Source organism: Schistocerca cancellata, chromosome 6, assembly GCF_023864275.1.
Source record: "Schistocerca cancellata isolate TAMUIC-IGC-003103 chromosome 6, iqSchCanc2.1, whole genome shotgun sequence".
NCBI lineage: Eukaryota > Metazoa > Arthropoda > Insecta > Orthoptera > Acrididae > Schistocerca > Schistocerca cancellata.
In genome coordinates, this window is record NC_064631.1 from 579,159,365 (window position 1) to 579,182,659 (window position 23,295).

General features: G+C 46.6%; 1 protein-coding gene across 3 annotated transcripts in view; it reads left to right on the forward strand.

Annotated features, from left to right (window-relative positions):
• LOC126191356 (trafficking protein particle complex subunit 8) overlaps nucleotides 1-23,295 on the forward strand; it is a 313,324-nt gene that overhangs the window by 3,657 nt on the left and 286,372 nt on the right. For all 3 annotated transcript variants that reach the window (XM_049932196.1, XM_049932197.1, XM_049932199.1), the window contains exon 3: nucleotides 1,381-1,494. In XM_049932196.1, coding sequence (XP_049788153.1) covers nucleotides 1,381-1,494 — 114 coding nt within the window. The remainder of the gene's footprint in view (nucleotides 1-1,380; nucleotides 1,495-23,295) is intronic.

Here is a 23,295-nt window from a genome sequence, read left to right on the forward strand (position 1 = left end):
GTTGATGACGTATTATTTTTTTTATAGATCCTCTCACAGTTTTTGTGCGCATGAGACTGGTGTGAGTGAGAGGACAGTTCTTGACTGGTTTTCATTTTGGAGGGAAGTGTGTTCTGAGTATATTAAGTACAGGGGTAAGTGGGGTGGGCCTGGGGTGGTGGTGGAGGTTGACGAGTCACGGTTTGGGAAGTAGTAGTATGGGAAGGCTAAGTCTCTGGTTGGTTTATGGGTGTGGGGGGCTGTCGTATCTGGGGGTGGTTTTTCAGAGTGCATTTTTAGGGTTTGGGAGGGGCGGATGAAAAGGGAATTGTGGAATTGAGGCGTTTATTGAAGAGGGCAGTACAGTAGTTTGACACTTTTTCGTTTTATAATGGGTTGGACGAGAGGGGGTATCAGCATTTAGTAGGTAACCATAGTTTGGAATTCAAAAATTATGAGACTGGGTCTTGTAAAAATATGATAGAGGGGTTTTGGGGGCGGTTAAGTCAGTTATTGGGAGGGGGAATAGAAGCTCTTCTAACCTTCAGTCTCATTTAGATGAGTGCTGTTGGCAGAAGAGCACCCTGAGAGCTACTGGTTGGGTAAGGTGGTGGTGTGAGGTTGGGTGTCTGTGGCTCGTAGGGGGTGGGGGTGGGGGGTAGGTGTAGTTGCTGGTAATGTTTGTGGAGGTAGGTGGGTAGGGGGTGGTGGTTGTTTTGTGATTATGTTGTGGAGGATCTATTTTGTTGCAGTTGTATCTATGTATTGGTATTGTGAGCTGCGGTTGAGCTATATGGGTGAAGTGAAGTGACTGATTCCAGAGGATATTGTGTGTAATAGAATTTGGGAATTTTATGTTGTTGATTTATTTCGTCATTTTGTGTCATTTGGTATGGTGGTCTGTGTTTGTGTGTGTTTAAATTTAGTTTGTCCCCACCCAAAAACCCCCAATTTCCCACACTTGTCCCATTGGTTTTTTTATATTTTTGGAGGAAGATGTGTGTATTGTTGGTTTTTTGATTTATTTTCGTCTTTGTTATGTTTATGTAATGACGTCATAGTTACCGTATCGGAGTTGTAGTGAATGGTCTTGTCCGCCATATTGGTCACGTCATGGGTCAGAGCAGACGGGTGGAATCGCATGCTTCTGTATTCCCAATTTTTTCTTTCTCTCTCTTTTTTATAGTGGTAGGATGAGGAATCTTCACCTATAGTGATCCTGGCCTGTAAGTACAGTGATTGTTGCAAAAAATGTTGATGTGTTATTTTCATAAAATATTGCCAGTTATATTTTCTTTCATAGTATTGATCCATTTTCCATTGGACACATCTGGAGGAGCATAATTTTACATGTTGATTTTTAAAAACACAAAGAAAATAATCAAATTTGTATGTTTTCAGGTGACCAGACTGTAGAAATTCCAGCATCTGCTCCGTGGTTTGAAGCATGGAGAGAAACGTTTCTTCAGGTTCAGTTTCCCTCTGACCATGAATTCACAAAACATTTCTTGGGCTGTATCCTTTGACAAAGAAATGTCAAAACTGTAATAATGCTTCTTTATTGACTTACTGAATTTCAGAGGTGAACAGAATCAGGTTTGCCTCTGTGTTTACAATACTGAGTACAGACAGGTGTTGAGCAATAAACTAGTGTTATCAGAAAGAGTTTTCTCTCTCCTTCTCCTCCTCACCCCCCTCACCCCCCCCCCCTCTCTCTCACTCTCTCTCTCTCTCTCTCTCTCTCTCTCTCTCTCTCTCTCTCTCTCTCTCTCTCTCTCTCACACACACACACACACACAGTGTGTCTGCCTCTTTCTTTACACTTTGTGCCTTGTTTTAAACTGAATCTTTTATGTCCGCTATGGTTTTGTTGTTGCAGATTATGTGAAGTAATTACTAAAAGGTTGTATCCACTTACATTCTCACCTGTTTCTCATAATTTTTCTTTCCATAATTTCCGTCTCCCTTTCCATCACCCTATGTATCTATATTTTTAATTTGGATCATTTTCTTTATTCCCACCCCTTTTACTTTTTCAACTACTACAAGCTGCTGATGCTTGCAGTAAACTATTTTTGTTCTGATTTTCTGTTGTAGTGTGGGAGATAAAATTATGACAGGGAGACATCAAAGCAAAATAATACTTCTGTTATGGTCCCATCTTTGGAGGGCTGTGACAGAGTTAGGCAAGTAGCAGCACTTTGTTGGCATTATTAGCTGTTACCGTTTATACAGAGGGGGCTAGTTGTTAAGTACAAAATGGAAAATGTACAGAATGGTGCAACAGTGTGCTTAATCATTTGTTAGTTTGTAAGTTAGCCGCTTTTGTTGCAAGATAAATTATGGCCGGTTTTCATAAAACACAAAATCCTATAAGTTTTCTTGCCCATACTGTTGCCACACCCTGCGGGTTCGGGGGTTAGAATAGGCCCGCGGTATTCCTGCCTGTCGTAAGAGGCGACTAAAAGGAGTCTCACATGTTTCGGCCTTATGTGATGGTCCCCTCTCGGGTTTGACCTCCATCTTTCTAAATTATTCCGAAGAGCGAGCCAATTGGGGAAGGGCGCCTTACGTGGTGCACTGTATCCGTCGAGCATTGAGACCTTTAGCCGGCTTTTTCGTCGTTGCAATGGTGTCCCGCTCGTTTTCCATCTCTTGGGCGAGGATACGTCCCTGGGTGCGATTCCCACGCTGCACTCTGCAGTGTTTCTTTTAACTGCGACGACGACCTTGGACAGTTTTGCACCTAAGATCCAGCACGGTAGCCAGTCCGTTGTGGTGGGGCCGCCATGTACCCTCTTGGTTGTAGCCCCCTGACAACACAGGGATCGCTCTACTGATGCCTGCGCCGTTAACTCCCCACGTATGCCAAGGAGTAGATGCCCGTCTCCCTGGGGCATCAGGACTCCCGGCAATGGCCATCCTGCCAGGTGGCTATTGCTGCGGCTGGGTGGCGCCCGTGGGGAGGGCCCTTGGTCGGAGTAGGTGGCATCAGGGCGGATGACCCGCAATGAAGCGTGGTACATCTTCTCTCGCTGGCGGCCAGCCGCCAGCAGTCTCTAAGCGTTCTCGGGCTCAATTTAATGCTGAAAAGTACAATCCGCAAACGTTCCCCTCTCTGGCCACGCCGTGGGAGGAGCGCAAGTCTCAGGATGGAGGTAATAGTTATTCGCCCCGATTTTTAGTTTGTACGAGAGCTGATGGGGAGTCTTTTCTCTCCACAAAGCCTCAGTTCTTCGTCGAGCATTTAGAGGACAAGTTTGGAGAGGTGGAGGGCTTGTCAAAAATGCGCTCTGGATCGGTCCTGATCCAAACGGCATCCTCTGCCCAGTCATGACGGTTGCTTGCTTGTGACAAGTTGGGGGATGTTGCTGTTACGATCACGCCGCATAAGAGTTTAAATATGGTTCAGGGAGTTATTTACCATAAGGACCTTCTTTTGCAGTCTGATGACGAGCTGCGCGCCAACTTAGAGCGCAGGGGTGTACATTTCGTCCGGCGCGTTCATCGGGGTCCGAAGGAAAATCAGATAGCTACCGGTGCCTTCATCTTGGCCTTCGAGGGAGATACGTTACCGGAAAAGGTCAAGGTGATGGTCTACCGATGTGACGTCAGGCCCTATATTCCTCCCCCGATGCGGTGCTTCAAGTGCTGGAAGTTCGGCCATATGTCTTCCCGCTGCACTTCCAGCCTCACATGTCGAGATTGCGGACGCCCGTCTCATCCCGATACTCCATGTGCCCCGCCTCCCATCTGTGTCAACTGCGGGGAGCACCATTCACCTTGCTCGCCTGACTGCAAAGTCTTTCAGAAAGAGCGCAAAATTATGGAATATAAGACCCTGGACCGGCTGACCTATACTGAGGCCAAAAGGAAATATGACAGACTCCATCCTGTGAGAATGACATCTTCTTATGCAGCTGCTACGACAACTGTGCTAGCCCCATCAGTTTCGAGACTTCCAGCCAGCTCGATAAGCAGTAAGACTCCTCCTGCCCCCTTGCCTGTGGGGGGCTCTACCCAACCGGTTGCTCCTGCACCACCTACCTCAGGAGCAACCTCCTCCCACCTGTCGGGGACGTCCGTCCCCGCTTCTCAGCCGGAGAAGCGTCTAACTTCTTCGGCTACTCTCGCCCGTAAGAGTTCCCTTGGGACCCTCCCTTCCCAGGGTTCCACCAGCGGGAAGGATGACGGCCGCCAGTGGCATAAGTCCTCACCAGCGGCCGGGTGTAGGGCTTCACGATCCTCCTCTGTCCCGTAGACTGAATCGGTGAAGCCTTCCCAGCCGGTGCAACCCAAGGTTCAGCGAGAGAAGTCCAAGAGAAAGACCTCTAAGGCCAAAGAACTTACGGTGGCGCCAACCCCACCGCACCTTTCGCGCTCTGCGTCTGAGGATGCAGTCGAGATTCTAGCGTCCGCTGAGGACCTTGATCTCGCTGGTCCCTCAGACGCCATGGATGCCTCTCGTACGGGTACTGAATCGGTGGCAGTGAGTGAACAAGCGGCGTAAATTGCCTTCCCAGTCCTTTCACGCCTTTCTCAGCCATGGACAATATCATCCTCCAGTGGAACTGCGGCGGTTTTTTCCACCATCTAGCTGAGCTCCAACAACTTATCAGCCTTCACCCTTTCTTCTGCATTGCTCTTCAGGAAACTTGGTTTCCAGCAATGCGAACCCCCGCCCTCCGTGGCTATCGGGGTTATTATAAGAACCGGGCAGCATATGAAAGGGTGTCGGGTGGCGTCTGCCTCTATGTCCTTCACACTCTGCACAGCGAGTCTGTCCCTCTCCACACACCTTTAGAGGCTGTCGCTGTTCGGGTGTGGACGCCACAGGCTGTTACCGTCTGCAGTCTTTACCTTCCACCGGATGGTGATGTCTCGCAGCATGTCCTGGCTGCGCTGATAGCCCAATTGCCGCCACCTTTCTTGCTATTGGGCGACTTCAACTCCCATAACCCTCTGTGGGGTGGGTCAGTGGCAACAGGTCGAGGCACCATCGTTGAGCATTTATTGTCGCAGCTCGATCTCTCGATTTTAAATGATGGTGCCTTCACACACTTCAGTGTGGCGCATGGCACATACTCCGCCATTGACCTTTCAATATGTAGCCCTAGCCTCTTACCGTCTGTCCAATGGAGTGTGCATGACGACCTGTGTGGTAGTGACCACTTTCCGATCTTTCTGTCACTACCACAGCGTCACTCTTCTGGGCGCCCTAGCAGATGGGCTATGAATAAGGCTGACTGGGACTTGTTCTCCTCCACTGCCGCTCTTGAGTCTCTCTCTAATGACGACATTGATGCGGTGGTTCAATCGGTCACCACCGGCATCGTTACTGCCGCCGAATCTGCCATTCCCCGTTCTTCTGGGTCCCCTCGGCGGAAGGCTGTGCCTTGGTGGTCGCCTGAGATCGCTGAAGCGATTAAAGATCGCCGGCGGGCACTCCAGCGTCACAAGCGACATCCCTCCTTAGACCACCTTATTGCCTTCAAACGGCTGCGTGCGCGGGCCCGCCTCCTTATCCGCCAAAGCAAGGAGGAGTGCTGGGAGCGGTATGTGTCCACCATTGGCCTCCATGTCACTCCTTCGCAGGTCTGGGCCAAGATTCGACGCGTCTACGGCTATCGGACCCCTGCCAGCGTCCCTGCGCTCTCACTGAATGGAGCAGTTTGTACTGACTCCGACGTCATTGCCAATCGCTTAGCAGAGCATTTTGCTATGAGTTCCGCTTCTGCGAATTACCCCCAGGCCTTCCGCTCCATTAAAGAGCGGATGGAACGTCGGAGCCTTTCGTTTCGCACCAACCACCCAGAATCTTACAATGCTCCATTCAGTGAGTGGGAATTTCGCAGTGCCCTAGCTGCTTGCCCTGATACCGCTCCTGGGCCAGATGGCATCCACTGTCAGATGCTGAAACACCTTTCAGTGGACTGCCAGCGGCGCCTTCTCGATCTTTACAACCGTCTTTGGGTCGAGGGGGTGTTTCCGTCGCAATGGCAGGAAGGCGTTGTCATCCCCATTTTGAAACCTGGAAAGACCCCTCTGGAGGTGGACAGCTACCGCCCCATTAGCCTCACCAACGTTCTTTGTAAGCTTCTCGAACGGATGGTGAGCCGGCGCTTAAATTGGGTACTGGAGTCTCGGGGCCTTCTGGCTCCGTCTCAGGATGGGTTCCGGAAAGGCCGCTCCGCCGCCGACAATCTGGTGAGCCTGGAGTCGGCCATCCGTACTGCCTTTGCCCGCCGTCAGCACCTGGTCGCTGTCTTTTTCGACATGCGGAAGGCGTACGATACGACATGGCGTCATCACATCCTTTCTACGCTTCATGGATGGGGTCTTCGGGGCCCTCTGCCGATCTTTATCCGCAATTTCCTGTCGTATCGTACCTTCCGCGTGCAAGTCGCAGCCTCCTATAGTTCCACCCATGTCCAGGAGAACGGTGTGCCACAGGGTTCTGTTTTAAGTGTCTGCCTGTTTTTAATAGCCATTAACGGGCTCGCTGCGGCCGTGGGAAATTCTGTCTCTGCTTCCCTGTATGCTGACGACTTCTGCCTTTATTACAGCTCTACTGGCATTGCAGCTGTTGAACGTCAGCTACAGGGCGCTATCTGTAAGGCGACAGTCTTGGGCTGTAGCGCATGGGTTTCAGTTTTCGGCAGCCAAGACCCGCGTTATGCATTTCTGCCGGCGCCGAACAGTCCATCCTGAGCCATGGCTTTATCTTGCCGACGAACTCCTTGCTGTGGTGGAGACCCACAGGTTTTTGGGGGTGGTTTTCGATGCCCGGTTGACTTGGCTGCCTCATATCCGGCAGCTTAAACAGACGTGTTGGCGGCATCTAAATGCTCTGAGATGCTTGAGCCACACCCGCTGGGGCGCCGACCGCTCTACCCTGTTGCGGCTCTACCAGGCGTTAATCCAGTCCCGTCTGGATTATGGGAGCCTGGCTTATGGCTCAGCATCCCCATCTGCGTTACGGGTGCTGGACCCAATTCTCCACAGCGGGATACGCCTTGCCACTGGTGCTTTCCGCACCAGCCCTGTGGACAGCGTACTAGTGGAGGCAGGTGTACCTCCACTGCGGTTCCGGCGCCAACGTTTGCTGGCCGCTTATGCTGCCCATGTTCTAAGCTTGCCCGGGCATCCAAATTATCGTGTCCTGTTCCCACAGTCAGTCGTCCATCTGCCAGACCGTAGGCCCCGGTCGGGTTGTCCGATCGCCGTACGCGTCAAGGAGCTTCTCTGCGGGCTTGGGTTTTTCCCTGTTCCACCTGCTTTCCGGGCGCCTCTGCGTACACCCCCGTGGTGTGTTCCTCGCCCTTGCCTTCGGCTCGACTTGGCACAGGGCTCGAAGGACTCGGTCCCTCCAGAGGCCTTCTGCCGCTGCTTTTATTCCATCCTGGCCACGTATCAGGGCTCTGGAATTGTTTACACCGACGATTCGATGGTTGCTGGTCGTGTCGGGTATGCGCTATCTCTAGGGGACCATTCAGAACAACGGTCCTTGGCGGCTGGCTGCAGCGTTTACACTGCTGAGCTAGTCGCCATCTTTCGAGCCCTAGAGTATATCCGCTCCTGCTCAGGTGAGTCCTTCGTTATCTGTAGCGATTCCCTGAGCGGTTTATGAGCTCTCGACCAGTGTTTTCCTCGTTCTCGTCTGGTGATGGCTATCCATGAGTCCCTGCATACTCTTGCGCGTTGCGGCCGCTCTGTGGTCTTTGTGTGGACCCCCGGTCATGTCGGTATCCCGGGCAATGAACATGTTGACCGCCTGGCGAAAGAGGCCACGAGTAAACCATCTCTGGATGTTGGCCTCCCAGAGGCTGATTTGCGGGCAGTCCTCCGCCAAAAAGTTTTTGCGCTTTGGGACGCTGAATGGCGCGATCGGATTACACCCAATAAACTCCGTGCCATTAAGGAGACGACAACTGTGTGGCGGTCCTCCATGCGAGCCAACTGCAGGGACTCTGTCGTCCTTTGTCGGCTCCGCATTGGCCTCTCCCGGCTAACACACAGTTATTTACTGCGCCGGGAGGACCCTCCTGTATGTCGCTGCGGGGCGGCTTTGACGGTGGCCCACATTCTGTTGGCCTGCCCCCTTTTAGCTGTGGTCAGGCAGACATTTGCGCTGCCTGATACGCTCCCTGCCGTTTTATCTGATGACCCTGTTATCGTTTTAGTTTTACGTTTTATTAGGGCAGGGAGTTTTTATTCTTTCATCTGAGTGTTTCTGTTTTATTTTATTTTTTGTGTTGATTCTGGCCCTTGGCCTATGATTTTAAACTGATCTTTTAATGTGTTTCTAAGTGGTTTGCTTTTCCTTTTTTATTTCTATGGTCGGCCAACCACTGTCACACTCTGTGTGGTTTTAGTTCGTTTTGTCTTGTCCTTGTCTCCGTTTCTCTTGTTCTGTATCGTCTGTGATCTATTCTGTTCCTCGTTTTTATTCTCTGTGGGTGTTCTTTGTATTTGGAAAAAGGGACCGATGACCGTAGCAGTCTGGTCCCTTTCATCCCCCAAACCAACCAACCATACTGTTGCCATCATCGGTGGGTGTTACTTCTGTGGTATATCAGAGATAATTTAATGTTTGGGCTCTAAGAATAATGTCTTACAGTTAAGCATCATCATTAATGGGTGTTGTTACTGTTGTGTTTTTTACCTTATTGCTACTTTGTTTGCTTTTTAGAACTTTCATTAGATTTGCCTGGGGATTGGTTACCTACAACAACATATTTATAGGAAAGTGTCAAAAAGTAATGAAAAACCATTTCAACTGTTTGCAAAGTGATTTTTTTTTCATGATTACTTATGAATTTTTTATGTTCTCCTCCACCTCATGTTAAAACAGACAGAACAACACTGTGCATGTCCTTTATCAATGATTCTCAAATTTCTTAGGCACTAAATGTATGAAATACAATGTTTGTGTAGGCATGTGGCTGAAAGCGATTTTAGATTGACAAAACTCTTCTCTTCCTCCCGTTCCTTGTTCATTTTTGTAAATCCTACTGCAAATGTTGATGAAATGTTGTTAAAATGTGTCCCTACCGATGCCTGGATCATTCTTTAAACTTATTTCTGTATCTTCTTATACATGTTTGAGTGTTTTGCAAATTTAGGAGGGGATATGCGAAATTGGTGTACTGCAGTCCTACAGTTGAGATGTGTGTGTGGGTCATGTATAATTCCTGTTATATATATTTCAAACAATGGAAAACTCCAGATTGGAATATCAACAATGTAAGGAAAAGGTAGATTGCTACTCACTGTAAAGGTGACATGTTGAGCTGCAGATAGGTACAATGAAAAGACACTTAGACTTTAGCTTTTGGCCACAGCCTTTTTCAGAAAAGGAAATGCATGCACTCATTCACACGAACAAGCACACCTCACGATGACATGACCACCATCTCGGGCATCTCAGACCAGAATGCAGCTGTCACATAGAGCGGAAGCAGCAATTGGATTGGGTGGGGAATTGGAAGGGACAGCAGTGTATAGATGGGGGAAGAGAAGAGCGTAGTCTGGCAGTGTGTGCAGGGACTAGACTGCCAATGGACGCGTATATTGGGAGGCTGTGGAGTGGGGAGGGGGGGGGGGGGAAGTAGAGTAGTGCGGAAGAGGAAAGAAATGGGGGTGCATTTACAGAGGGTGCTTACAAAGAAGGTGAGGGGACAGGGGTGGAAACTGTTGGGTGGATGGTGTGGGGACAGAATGTTACTGTAGGTAGAGGTCAAGATAAATACGGGAATGAAGAATGTGTTGTAAGGCTAACTCCCATCAGTGCAGTTCAGTAAAGCATGTGGTGGAGAGGAGGATCCAGATGGTTTGGGTAGTGAAGCAGCCATTGAAATGAAGCATGTTATGTTCAGTTGTGTGTTGTGCTATAGGGTGGTATATTTTGCTCTCGGCCACAGGTTGGCAGTGGCCATTCATCGTGGGGACAGGAGGTTAACAGTCATACTGATATAAAAAAGTGCAGTGATCATAACTGAACTGGTATATGACTTTGCAGCTTTCACAGGTTGCCTGGCCCCCTCAGAGGCTGGTAGAGCAGTGTCCTCATCAGCAGAGGAAGGCTGGCATGCTCTCAGCTTTGCAGTTTCCCCAGCGCAGTGAAGCATTGGGTGGCAGTTGTTACATCACAGGGTGACTGTTGACCCATGGATGCCAGTGGCCCCCCAGCTCTACATCCAAAGTGCTCTTGTTGACCTCTGAGATTTGCACTTGGGAGTCACACTCCCAAGTCCACATGAAGTACTTGCTTTCTCGCAGGAGTCAGCTCTCAGCCCCCAGTTAGGAGACAGAACCAGCAGCATCAGTGTCTGCCACAGGAATGGGATGAGCAACAGCAGTGGGCATCCCCCTCAAAGATAGATGACAGGTAATATCCAGGTCATGCAGGTCAAGCCTCCAGCAGACGTGTAGGGTGATGGCAGCCTCCGCACCCCATCAGCGTTGCCTCAGAAGTTGGCAGTGCAGCTGGCAGCAGCAGTGTCTTTCCAGCTGGAGTCATGGTTCCATAGGTGGTTGGAGGCAGCTAAATGTGCAGAGGGTCAACCTCCATAACCTGGGCTCTCACTGGATAGCTGCAACTGACACAAGGGCTGAGATTACACACTGGGAAGTTGGCAATGGGCACTCGGCAATCGGCCAATTGTTAAGAAGGGTGGGAAGTTTATTTGGTGCTTCCAGTGCACTCTGTGGTGACGGGAATGGCTATAATGACATACGTAAAGGTTTTCCCTCACTGTTAGGTCTCCTAGTGACTTCAGACTTTCGTAGCTTCACTTTTCAGAAGCTTTTTTCTGCTGGTTCACCACCTGAATACTTATTGTTGCGTTGTACTTAGCCTATCGTACGACACTTTGCTTTCCACTAGTGTGACGGTATCTCTCAGCTTCCATGATATTATTATGCTTCACTTGTGGACTTGGGTGCCCAGTCGTTACCCCGTGCTGTGATAACTTCCCTGTTTGCTGTAACTCGCTCAGCATTTCCCCATAGCTGGCAGTCTACTGATTCGGCTTCTGGGAACTGCCAAGGTAGAACTTGGATGAATTTTTAGTGTACCCCCAGTGATACTATCCTGGGGCATAACACTTATATTAGAAAAAGTATAATACAGAGCGAATTTTCAGAAGTATTTGCACAAAAGTCAGATCTAACACCTTCAGTGAACAAATAACTCTGAACACTATGCTTGAAACAATAGCTGTTAGAAAACAAGCATAATTATGACTATTTGTAATATACCAGTGACTTACCTTATCTTTGCACAGATAGCACAAAGTATTTAAGACTGGAAAACTTGTGTGGCATGACAGTAATTCTATTTATAGACCACTGTGTTGAGCTACGATTAAAGTTCAGAAAAAGCTTCCTTCAGGATGGAGCTTGTATGTTTACAAACACCAAAAGAGAGTTGCAGGCTTCCATCCTATGAGCTAAGTTGGAGATTTGGTCCCATTCACCTTGTATGCTGTGGCAGTCTTCATACCTTAACTGTGGCAAAAGGCCGTTACAAGATACTGGATGCTGAACCAGTTGGATCAAGGTATTTTTAAGGAAGTATTATTCTATAACCCCCCCCCCCCCTCCATCTTCCCCCACCTCCCTCCTCCACCCTTCCTCTTTATTCTGGCTTCTAACAAGAGCTTGGCCTCCTGAGAGAGGTTCATTAAGTTTTATAACGTGTAGCATTACTTTTGTTTTCAGGTACAGGATCGGACACTGGCCTAGTTTTTGTAAATGACTAGTGTGTGACTTATTTTGCCTGATGTCACACCACAGAAGTGAAAGAGCACAGTGTCAATCACTGCCTTCTAAAATAGTGTAATTACTACCTTTATTTAGCTTCATAGTAAGTTTGATAAGTTATGCACTTTTCTTCATGTGATTGATAGTGTTGTCACTAGTCTACATCCTGACATAAAGCTTATGATAAAAATTGCTGTACCAAACGAGAAGGCACAGTGGTTAACACCCTGGACTCGCATTTTGGAGGATGATAAATCAAACCATGTCCAACCATCCAGATTTGGGTTTTCCTAGATTTCCCTAAATCGTTCCAGGAAATGCCGGAGGGTTCTTTTGAGAGAGCACAGCAGATTTCCTTTCCCATCCTCAACACAATCTGAGCTTGTGCTCAATCTGTAATGACTTCAATGTCGAAGAGACATTAAAACCAATCTTCCTTCCTTCTTCCTATATAAATTGAGACAAAAGTCTTATTGAGAAGTTTTATAGGTACCACCCCTCTCCTTCCTCAGTTTGTTTTTTTAAAAATGACTTCATTTTCTTGTCAATTCTATGCTATACTAAATGTCACTCTTTCTTAAATCATAACCTCCTCCTCAATTGACCGTTCCCTTGTATTTGGCAGTCAAAGACTTCTCCTGTTAAACAACTTATGCTGAAAGGAAACGTAATTTAACAATTTCTACTCTTCTTCCATAATTGTTTAGACACCTTTCATTTGTGTACTCCATATATTGTTTGTAAGCATTTACTGTGTCCATCAGATAACAAAAGATTTCCTTCACACTGTCCAACTTGGAAACGCTGTGTCAAAGTTCCATTTACACAGCATCAAGGATTCAGAATTAACCACGACCATTTAGAATGACATATAAATACATAGTTTGTTTATTTCACTATCAGTACAGCAACTGCCATATTTTATGCATTAATTCTGGGAATGACATGCTGGCGAATCTCTGAGCCTCTATATCTCACCTGCACAGACACTTCCTCATGTGAAGTTACTGCGAATGCTGTCCCATCTAGCAGACACTTTGTCCATTGGCCTCGTTCTCCATATACAAATAAAAATAAATCTGCACAGTCGTTGTGCTCTCCTATACACTTGCCGACAGGGACTCAGAATTCGTTTGCTGGATACAGGCTTGGCAACCCTGGGTTTGCGAGCTGGGGGCTGGTTAGTGCTGCCAGTTCTCCATCGCCATAACCGCTGGGTGTGCTTCATCAAGCATTGTAAGGTGCATTGGTGGAATGTTGTGTGCCTTAGGGAAAGGTGATTTTGGGTTGACCACCTGGATTGTGAGAATGGTAAAACCCTTTATAAAAAAAAGAAAAAAACATCCCTCAATCTTAAGATGTGCTGCATGCTGGTGAGATGAGTGGCTGTTGAGATGTAACAGTTGGTAGGAGGCAACCTCTGGGGGAACTGTTGCACCTCAGTTGCGTAAGGCTTACCTAGGCATGTGGGGTTGTGTCTAGTTGGATGTTTATTTCCCCAGTGAGCAAGGTGACACATTGGTTAGCACACTGGACTTGCATTTGGGAGGACGACTGTTCAAATCTGTGTCTGTCCATCCTGATTTAGGTTTTCTGTGATTTCCCTAAATCGTTTCAGGCAAATGCCAGGATGGTTCCTTTGAAAGGGCTCAGGCGATTTCCTTCCCATCCTTCCCTAATCCGTGCTTGTGCTCCGTCTCTAATGACCTTGTTGATGGGATGTTAACTCAGAAATTAATTCCAAAAGTTTTGCATCTAGCAACAGAATGTATGCTGATAATCAGAATGTGTTTTTGGTAGTGAAAAGGGGAAAGGGCAGCTTCAGGAAAGTTTTGCCTTTCTATACTCAAAAAAGTGCATTGCTGGCACTTTAAAATTAGTCATGCAGTTGTGTGATAGGACACTGTTGGTAGAAACTTCTAGTTCCCAACAAGTTAAGAATGTACAAAACGCTCAATGCCTTGGGAAGGGCTGTATAAACTGAGCTTCACAACACCTCAACTACAGCAAAGCTGTTGTTATGCAGGGATCTGGTAGATATTCCCAAAGAGAAATTGAAAGTTGAGCGGACCCCAGGAGGCATTGTTGATGTGCAAAATATAATGAAAAGGGTGGATGATGATCTGCTCAAATCAGACTCATTTATACTTACATTTAAGATCATGAAACTTCTAGAGCATGTCAAAGTAGGTTTCCTTCTCCAAAGCTTGCAGCCTTATGTCTCCAACCCAACACATGGTTTTAAATGCCAACACATTACTCTAGGTTCTTAGGGAGAACCAACTTGTAGCAGATGTGGTCAGGCAGCTCACAAAGGGGCCTGTTGTTCGTCTCCTCCAAAGTGTGTGACTTGCTTTGGGAAACACTGTCTGGATTAGGGAATGCAGTGTCTTCCTTAAAGAAAGGAAGATACTAGAGCTTAAAACTACAAAGTGTATCCTGTATGGTGAAGCCAGAAAGATGTAAAAGACCATGCTTCCCCCCCAAATGTTCACTAGCTTCTTTGCTTCGGTTATTAAACAGCCAGTTTAGAAAGCTGATGCTGCTACACAAGCGGAGGTTGCTGTAGTCCGATCCACAAACAGTAGCAGTTCACCCATGTTGAGGCACGGACGGGAATGGCATTGTTGATGATTACAAGTGACAGCTACGGGCATGTGCATCCTTTCTGCTTAAAGGAAGCATATATCCTGCAAATTATGTCTCTCGCTTGTTTATTCAGAATTGATCATTTACCATCACCTTCTGCAATGACAACTCACAACAAATGAAATATAAATTCACAAAACAACTTTGCTAAAATCATGTTTAATGCTCGCATTAGCAACGGCATTCAGAGCAGAGCTCTCGGAACACTACTGAATGCTCACTGGCTGTTGGAGTACATATGATATAAGTGCACAGAACGAGCCTAAACCCGACCGCCATTGTTCATGACACCAACTACAGTGTCAGCACTAGTAACTGCATTTGTCAGTGCACTTGTGCTGCTGCAGTTATTTCAATGCCTGTATCTCTCTACAAAAATTCAGAAAAGGCTGCAGTTACCAATGTTACGGTGCTCCCTGCCCCCCCCCCCCCCCCCAAAGATTGTCTGGTCCAACATCCAGCTCTACCACCACCACCACCACCACCAATACTACTACTACTACTACTACTAATACTACTGTGGTTGTGGCTCCAAAGATTCCCCAGGCCAAAAAATTAAAGACAAAGCACCTACTGGTAATGGAGACGGGCAGTAAGCAATATGACGAATTGAACGCCTCTGTGATGTTTTTCATGCTTCATCTGTATAACAGATGGACCTTGATATCGGCCTGGGGCACTCGTCTTGCCTCAAAGAGTGAGCCTCTACCCATTCTGAGCTCACCTCCCCAGTGGAAAGACAGGGTGAAAGTGTTGCAGGAAATGCATTTTAAAGCATCTGATGCTTCTGTGATATGGGACTACAATCTTCATTGCAACATTGATATGACTGGGGAAAGGGCCATGGGAGGGTTTGATGTGTTTGTCAGCTATGCGCACCAATCCTCTGGACTCCCCCTGTCTACTGAAATGCAAGCAGTTGCAGTTGAAATTCAGTTGTGTCAGAGGATCACTGTTTGCTCATTGTACTAACCTCCACAAGAGGTGATAAGACTCCAAGGCTCTCACAGGCCTCGTAGCTCAACTCCTCCGGCCGCCTCGTAGCTCAACTCCTCCAGCCATATCTTGTACAGGGAGACTTCAGTGGCCATTATGTATTGTGAGGCAAGGCTTCTACTTGCCTCGGAGTCGGGTTTTGGAGAGCCTTATGAAATCTCACCTGTTGTGCATCCTGATCACAGAGACGTCCATTCATTTCTGTGCTGCTAAAGGATCATTTTCAGCCATCTTTCTGCTCTCCAGCCCTCACAGACTCCATCCAGTAGGAAGTCATTGATGACCTACATTCCAGTGACCACTTCCCACTCCGCATTCACCTACTGGATGCAGCTCTCCCTGAAAGGACGCAGCCACAAACGATGGATGATTAGCAGAGGTGAATGGATGCTGTTCACCAAGCTGACTGTGTTTGAATACTGCTACAGCATCCAGGAGTGTGTGAACTTCATCACATGAGTAATCTACCGTGCTGTTGCTTTCTCCAGATCATCGTGGAGGCAATCTGACCCTTCGTGAACTGCTGAATGCCATTCAGTAATCCAGGTGAGGCATGTCACTCTGCTGCAATTTAAGTGTTCCCCAACAGTGGAAAACCTTGCAGCCTTTTGCTTAGCAAGGGCAAAGGCTCAACACATCATCAAGGAGAGCAAGAAAAGGTCTTGATAAGTGTTTCTGGACTCTGTCAGCCATTGCACTTATTATACAATAGTATGGGAAGCCATGAGGAGAATTTTCAGTAAAGGCAGTTGATTACCTATAGCAACATTGTTGAAATGAGTGTTCCCAAGCAACCCCTGAAGACTTTGAACAGACATTTACAGAGCATTTTGCACTAATTACTGCCACTGCCAGCTGGGATCCAGTGTTCCATCGTTACTGTGCCACCATGGAAAGGGTTGAGTCGGACTTCAGGTCCACCGATTCTGAGTCCTGCAATTGTCCATTTGGGAGTTTGATTTGGCAATGTCTGATGCTTGGGATACGGAGCACAGTCACAGCCAAATACGTTACTGCATGCTGGAACACTTGCAAACTGTGTTCAAGGAAATCCTCTTATGATGTTTTAATTCAATATGGCTGACAGCCCAATTCCCTGACTTGTGGCAGGATACCTGTTCTCAAACCAGGAAAGGACCGAACATGTCTGAGTAGTTATCGAAGTCTCACCGTAACGAGCTGTGTAGGAAAGACCCTAGAGTGCATGTCAACTGTTGTCGGGTCTGGATATTAGAGACCAGGCAGCCCCTTAGCCGGTCTCAGTGTTAATTTAGGAGATGTTGATCCACTGTCAACCACCTGACACTGCTAGAAGTGGAAATCCAGCAGGATTTCCTATGTAAAAAATATTGTCTAAGAGTGTTTTTTGACTTCAGTAAAGTGTAAGACACCACTTGGAGGTATAATATTCTGTCAGCTACACCAATGAGGCTTCTACATCTACATCTGCATCCATACTCCGCAAGCCACCTGACGGTGTGTGGCGGAGCGTACCTTGAGTACCTCTATCGGTTCTCCCTTCTATTCCAGTCTCGTATTGTTCGTGGAAAGGAGGATTGTCGGTATGCTTCTGTGTGGGCTCTAATCTTTCTGATTTTATCCTCATGGTCTCTTCGCAAGATATACGTAGGAGGAAGCAATATACTGCTTGACTCTTTGGTGAAGGTATGTTCTCGAAACTTTAACAAAAGCCCGTACTGAGCTACTGAGCCTCTCTCCTGCAGAGTCTTCCACTGGAGTTTATCTATCAACTCTGTAACGCTTTCGCGATTACTAAATGATCCTGTAACGAAGCGCACTGCTCTCCATTGGATCTTCTCTATCTCTTCTATCAACCCTATCTGGTATGGATCCCACACTGCTGAGCAGTATTCAAGCAGTGGGCGAACAAGTGTACTGTAACCTACTTCCTTTGTTTTTGGATTGCATTTCCTTAGGATTCTTCCAATGAATCTGTCTGGCATCTGCTTTACCGACGATCAACTTTATATGATCATTCCATTTTAAATCGCTCCTAATGCGTACTCCCAGATAATTTATGGAATTGGCCACTTCCAGTTGCTGACCTGCTATTTTGTAGCTAAATGATAAGGGATCTATCTTTCTATGTATTCGCAGCACATTACACTTGTCTGCATTGAGATTCAATTGCCATTCCCTGCACCGTGCGTCAATTTGCTGCAGATCCTCCTGCATTTCAGTACAATTTTCCATTGTTACAACCTCTTGATACACCACAGCATCATCTGCAAAAAGCCTCAGTGAACTTCCAATGTCATCCACAAGGTCGTTTATGTATAATGTGAATAGCAATGGTTCTATGACACTCCCCTGCGGCACACCTGAAGTCACTCTTACTTTGGAAGACTTCTCTCCATTGAGAATGACATGCTGTGTTCTGTTATCTAGGAACTCTTCAATCCAATCACACAATTGGTCTGATAGTCCATATGCTCTTACTTTGTTCATTAAACGACTGTGGGGAACTGTATCGAACGCATTGCGGAAGTCAAGAAACACGGCATCTACCTGTGAACCCGTGTCTATGGCCCTCTGAGTCTCGTGGACAAATAGTGTGAGCTGGGTTTCACATGACCGTCTTTTGCGAAACCCATGCTGATTCCTACAGAGTAGATTTCTAGTCTCCAGAAAAGTCATTATACTCAAACATAATATGTGTTTCAAAATTCTACAACTGATCGACGTTAGAGATATAGGTCTATAGTTCTGCACATCTGTTCGACGTCCCTTCTTGAAAACGGGGATGACCTGTGCCCTTTTCCAATCCTTTGGAACACTACGCTCTTCTAGAGACCTACGGTACACCGCTGCAAGAAGGGGGGCAAGTTTCTTCGCGTACTCTGTGTAAAATCGAACTGGTATCCCATCAGATCCAGCGGCCTTTCCTCTTTTGAGCGATTTTAATTGTTTCTCTATCCCTCTGTCATCTATTTCGCTATCTACCATTTTGTCATCTGTGCGACAGTCTAGAGAAGGAACTACAGTGCAGTCTTCCTCTGTGAAACAGCTTTGGAAAAAAGACATTTAGTATTCCGGCATTTTGGTCTGTCATCCTCTGTTTCAGTACCATTTTGGTCACAGAGTGTCTGGACATTTTGTTTTGATCCAGCTACCGCTTTGTCATAAGACCGAAATTTCTTAAGATTTTCTGCCAAGTCAGTACATAGAACTTTACTTTTGAATTGATTGAAAGCCTCTCGCATAGCCCTCCTCACACTACATTTCGTTTCGCGTAATTTTTGTTTGTCTGCAAGGCTTTGGCTATGTTTATGTTTGCTGTGAAGTTCCCTTTGCTTCCGCGGCAGTTTTCTAACTCGGTTGTTGTACCACGGTGGCTCTTTTCCATCTCTTACAATCTTGCTTGGCACATACTCATCTAACGCTTATTGTATGATGGTTTTGAACTTTGTCCACTGATCCTCAACACTATCTGTACTTGAGACAAAACTTTTGTGTTAAGCTGTCAGGTACTCTGTAATCTGCTTTTTGTCACTTCTGCTAAACAGAAAAATCTTCCTACCTTTTTTAATATTTCTATTAACGGCTGAAATCATTGATGCAGTAACCGCTTTATGATCGCTGATTCCCTGTTCTGTGTTAACTGTTTCAAATAGTTCGGGTCTGTTTGTCACCAGAAGGTCTAATATGTTATAGCCATGAGTCGGTTCTCTGTTTAACTGCTCAAGGTAGTTTTCAGATAAAGCACTTAAAAAAATTCACTGGATTCTTTGTCCCTGCCACCCGTTACGAACATTTGAGTCTCCCAGTCTATATCCGGCAAATTAAAATCTCCACCCAGAACTATAACATGGTGGGGAAATCTACTTGAAATATTTTCCAAATTATCCTTCAGGTGCTCAGCTACAACAGCTGCTGAGCCAGGGGGCCTATAGAGACATCCAATTACCATGTCTGAGCCTGCTTTAACCGTGACCTTCACCCAAATCATTTCGCATTGTGGATCTCCGTCAATTTCCTTTGATACTATTGCACTTCTTATCACTATAAACACGCCTCCCCCTTCACTGTTCAGCCTGTCTCTGCAGTATACATTCCAATCTGAGTTTAGGATTTCATTACTGTTTACGTCTGGTTTCAGCCAACTTTCTGTCCCTAGTACTATATGGGCATTGTGACCGTTTATTAATGAGGTCAGTTCTGGGACCTTTCTATAGACGCTCCTGCAGTTTACTATTAGCACATTAATATTGTTATTCCCTGTTGCATTTTGCCTACTCCTACCTTGCCGCGTCTCAGGAGGCGTCTTGTCTGGCCTAGGGAGGGAATTCTCTAACCTTCTGGTTTAAGCCTTCGACTCAGCTCCAAACCAGAGGACCGCGATCGGTTCTGGGAACGATACTACAAATAGTTAGCTCAGATTCCACCCCACGAGCGAGGCTTTCCGCCTTCACCAATTCCACCAACCGCCTGTACGAACTGAGGATGACCTCTGAACCCAGACGGCAGGAGTCACTGGTGCCAACATGAGCAACAATTTGCAGTCGGGTACACCCAGTGCTCTCTATCGCCGCTGGCAGGGCCTCCTCCACATCTCAGATGAGACCCCCCCCCGGCAAGCAGACGGAGTGAACACTTCTTCCCCGACATTTCCGCTATTTGCCTAAGGGGCTCCATCACCTGCCTAACGTTGGAGCTCCCAATAACTAATAAACCCCTCCCCCCGTGTGCCTGCTCGGACCTTGCTGAAGGAGCGGCCACATGTCCACTCACAGGCAGAGCGGGCGATGCCACATGGCCAGCCTCCACATTGACCCTCCGCCTCGTGCGCCACGAACGCCGCTGAACCCGCCACTCCACTTGGGGAGAGGAAGGCCCAACCACGCCCGGTACCCGTGTAGGTGTCTTGACAGCAGGGACAGAGGGTGAAGCATGTGACGCCTGGGGTGTACCACCTCCCCACCTTCATTCAATCCTTCCTCACCAGATGCCTTTTTAGGCACAGTGTTGATGACATGCTGTCAGATAGTTTTGTGCTGGAGAATGATGTTTCCCAGGGCACTGTTTTAAGTGTCACACTCTTTGCCATAACCATTAACAGTATCCTGTTCATGGTAAGGTGTCCTGTCCAAAGCTCCTTATTTGTGGAAATTTTTGTGGTTCTGCTCTTCTTCTAGCACTGCAGCAGTGAGTCATCAGTTGTAACTTACAGTGAAGAGGTGGAAGGTGTGGGCTACAAAGATTGGTTTTACATTTTCTGCAGAAAGGTGTGTGTGTGTGTGTGTGTGTGTGTGTGTGTGTGTGTGTGTGTTTCAAAATGGTTCAAATGGCTCTGAGCACTATGGAACTTAACACCTATGGTCATCAGTCCCCTAGAACTTAGAACTACTTAAACTTAACTAACCTAAGGACATCACACAACACCCAGTCATCACGAGGCAGAGAAAATCCCTGACCCCGCCGGGAATCGAACCCGGGCGCGGGAAGCGAGAATGCTACCGCACGACCATGAGCTGCGGATGTGTGTGTTTCATTTTAACTGTTCTTGTCATATTTTTAATTTACCTGAATTGTGAATGTGGGACACCATTCTTCCATTTAAAGACTCTGAGATTTTTGGGCCCCATTTTTTACTCCAAAATGTTGTGATTACCATACCTACAAGATCTGAATGCAAGGGTCTAGAAGGCACTAAACATACTGAAGGGTGATAGCCACAGGTGTTGGGGAATGGACAGGTTGTGTCTGCTCCAGTTTTGTAGGGTCTTCTTATGATCAAGACTGAACTATGGGTGCAGAGTATAGGGGTTAGTGAGACCTTCTTACCTAAATATCATTGACACTATACACCACGAGGGGATCAGGCTGGCCACAGGTACTTATGAGACTAGCCCAATACCCAACCTCTTTGTGTAGGTTGGTGAATTGCCACTCACCATATGGTGGCAGCTCCTCATGCTGCAGGAGGTGTGTACATTCCTCACTGCTCCTACTTTCCCTACATACCATACCACTGCCTGTCCGGATATGGAATGCCCTGTTAACAATCGTCCATGGGCAACGAGGCTGTTAGGGATCTGTACAAAGTATGTGCTGGAGTCCCTTGGTACAGGGCATGTATAGGCTGAAATCAGAGGTTTTAAGTGACTGACACTCTAGTTACTGCAGAGTCCCAAGTAATTTTAGTTTTAGTGCAGTATGGGAGATTTTGCACTTCTGCATACATTTTTAATAATTTATTTACAGCCATCTTAGATAAGCATCACAACCCTGTAGCTGTATTTGTGGATGGTTTTAAATGGGGGGATTCTGCTGGTTACTCTATTGTTTTGCCTGATTGTGACCTCGGGATCATTAGCCTCGAGACCTTAGTGTCTACAATATGGTATTATATGCGATATTGTGGGCACTGGAGCAGGTGAGATGTTTGAGTGCTAAATTCCTTGTCCATTCAGATTACTTGAGTAGCCTTCATTCTCTCCAATAGTTGTATCTAGTAGATAAAGTAGCTCAAAATACCCAGGACATCCTCTTTTAACTACAAAGGCCGGGCAAGGAAGTGTCTTTCTGCTAGGTGCCAAGGCCCATGGATATTGCAGGGAATGAAAGGGTGGATGTAGCAACCAAGGAGGCATGTTGCGATCCTCGGTTAGTTTAGTATGCTATCCCCCTGCATGCTATCGTCTATCTGTTGAGATACAGAGTCAAGCGTTGATTGAGGGGGGGGGGGGGGGGGGGGTGAGTGGGTGGAAATGACGAACAATAAGCTCTAGATAGTTAAGTCTACAATAAGTTTGTGGGGTACCTCCTTCCAGCCACATAGATGGGATGAGGTCCTCCTTGCTCATCATTGCATGGGCCACTGCCCTATGGCGCATCGATTCTTACTTTGGTATGAGGACCCTCCAATGTGTGATTCTTATTGTGTGCAGATCAGTGCACCCCATTTTATTAGACTGACTTTTCAATACGGAGGGCAGCAGTAGATTTGCCAATAGACATGCCCTCTAGTGACTTTCAAATGGACATGATTAGAGTTTTAAAGTTTTGTGAATTATCCAACGTTTCCTAAGGTTTTAGGAAGACACTCTGAATATGTTAACAAGATGACTGGTTCACCCATGGTTTTTGTAAGTGGTCAGTCAATCACCTTCTCCTGTGTCTTTCTTTCAGCTACTCTGTCATTCTACATAATTTGCAGACGTGCCAACTCTCCCGATTTAAGCAGGAGACTCCAATTTTTCCTTCTTCCTCCCGATCTTCCTACCGTGAAGACCGATCTCCTGATTTTCAGAGCAGTTTCAATACTTTCCTTACAATTTGAAAACTGTGCGCCTTCGATATGTTGGTGGATGACAAGGTATGGCTGCTACTTGACTATGTTAACTAATATTCTGACTAGCGAAAGTGAACACTTAGATAAAGAAGTTGATATTCTCCACTCTCAGTTCTGTAACTTTCAGCTGGAAGAAACCAACTTGGCAACAGAGAGAATTGATGTTCAGTGGACGTTGGTAGGTCATATGAAATCGGCTGATGGCATTCTTCAATATGATAAACTTGCAAAGGTGATGCTGGCTATTTTGTCAATTCCACGTAGTAATGCGGAATGAGAGAGAATTTTTAACACAGTTACAAAGAGCAGAACTCAGTTCAGGTCCATGCTTCCAGAATGTCTTTGGAGAAATTTTTATTTTAAAATCAGTTCAAAAAGGCAAATGCTTTGAGTAGAAATTTAGTTCAGGGTTTTTGAAGAAGGCTAAGTCAGCTCCGGGTGTGCTGAATAAGTAATTACCGCAATCAAACAAATTCAGACTGAAAAACTATTCAGATTATTTGCTAAGCCTAACAGGTACATCCTGCATAAAATTGATTTAAATTAGGGAAAGATGCAAATATGGGTTGCATTATGAAATGAAAACATGT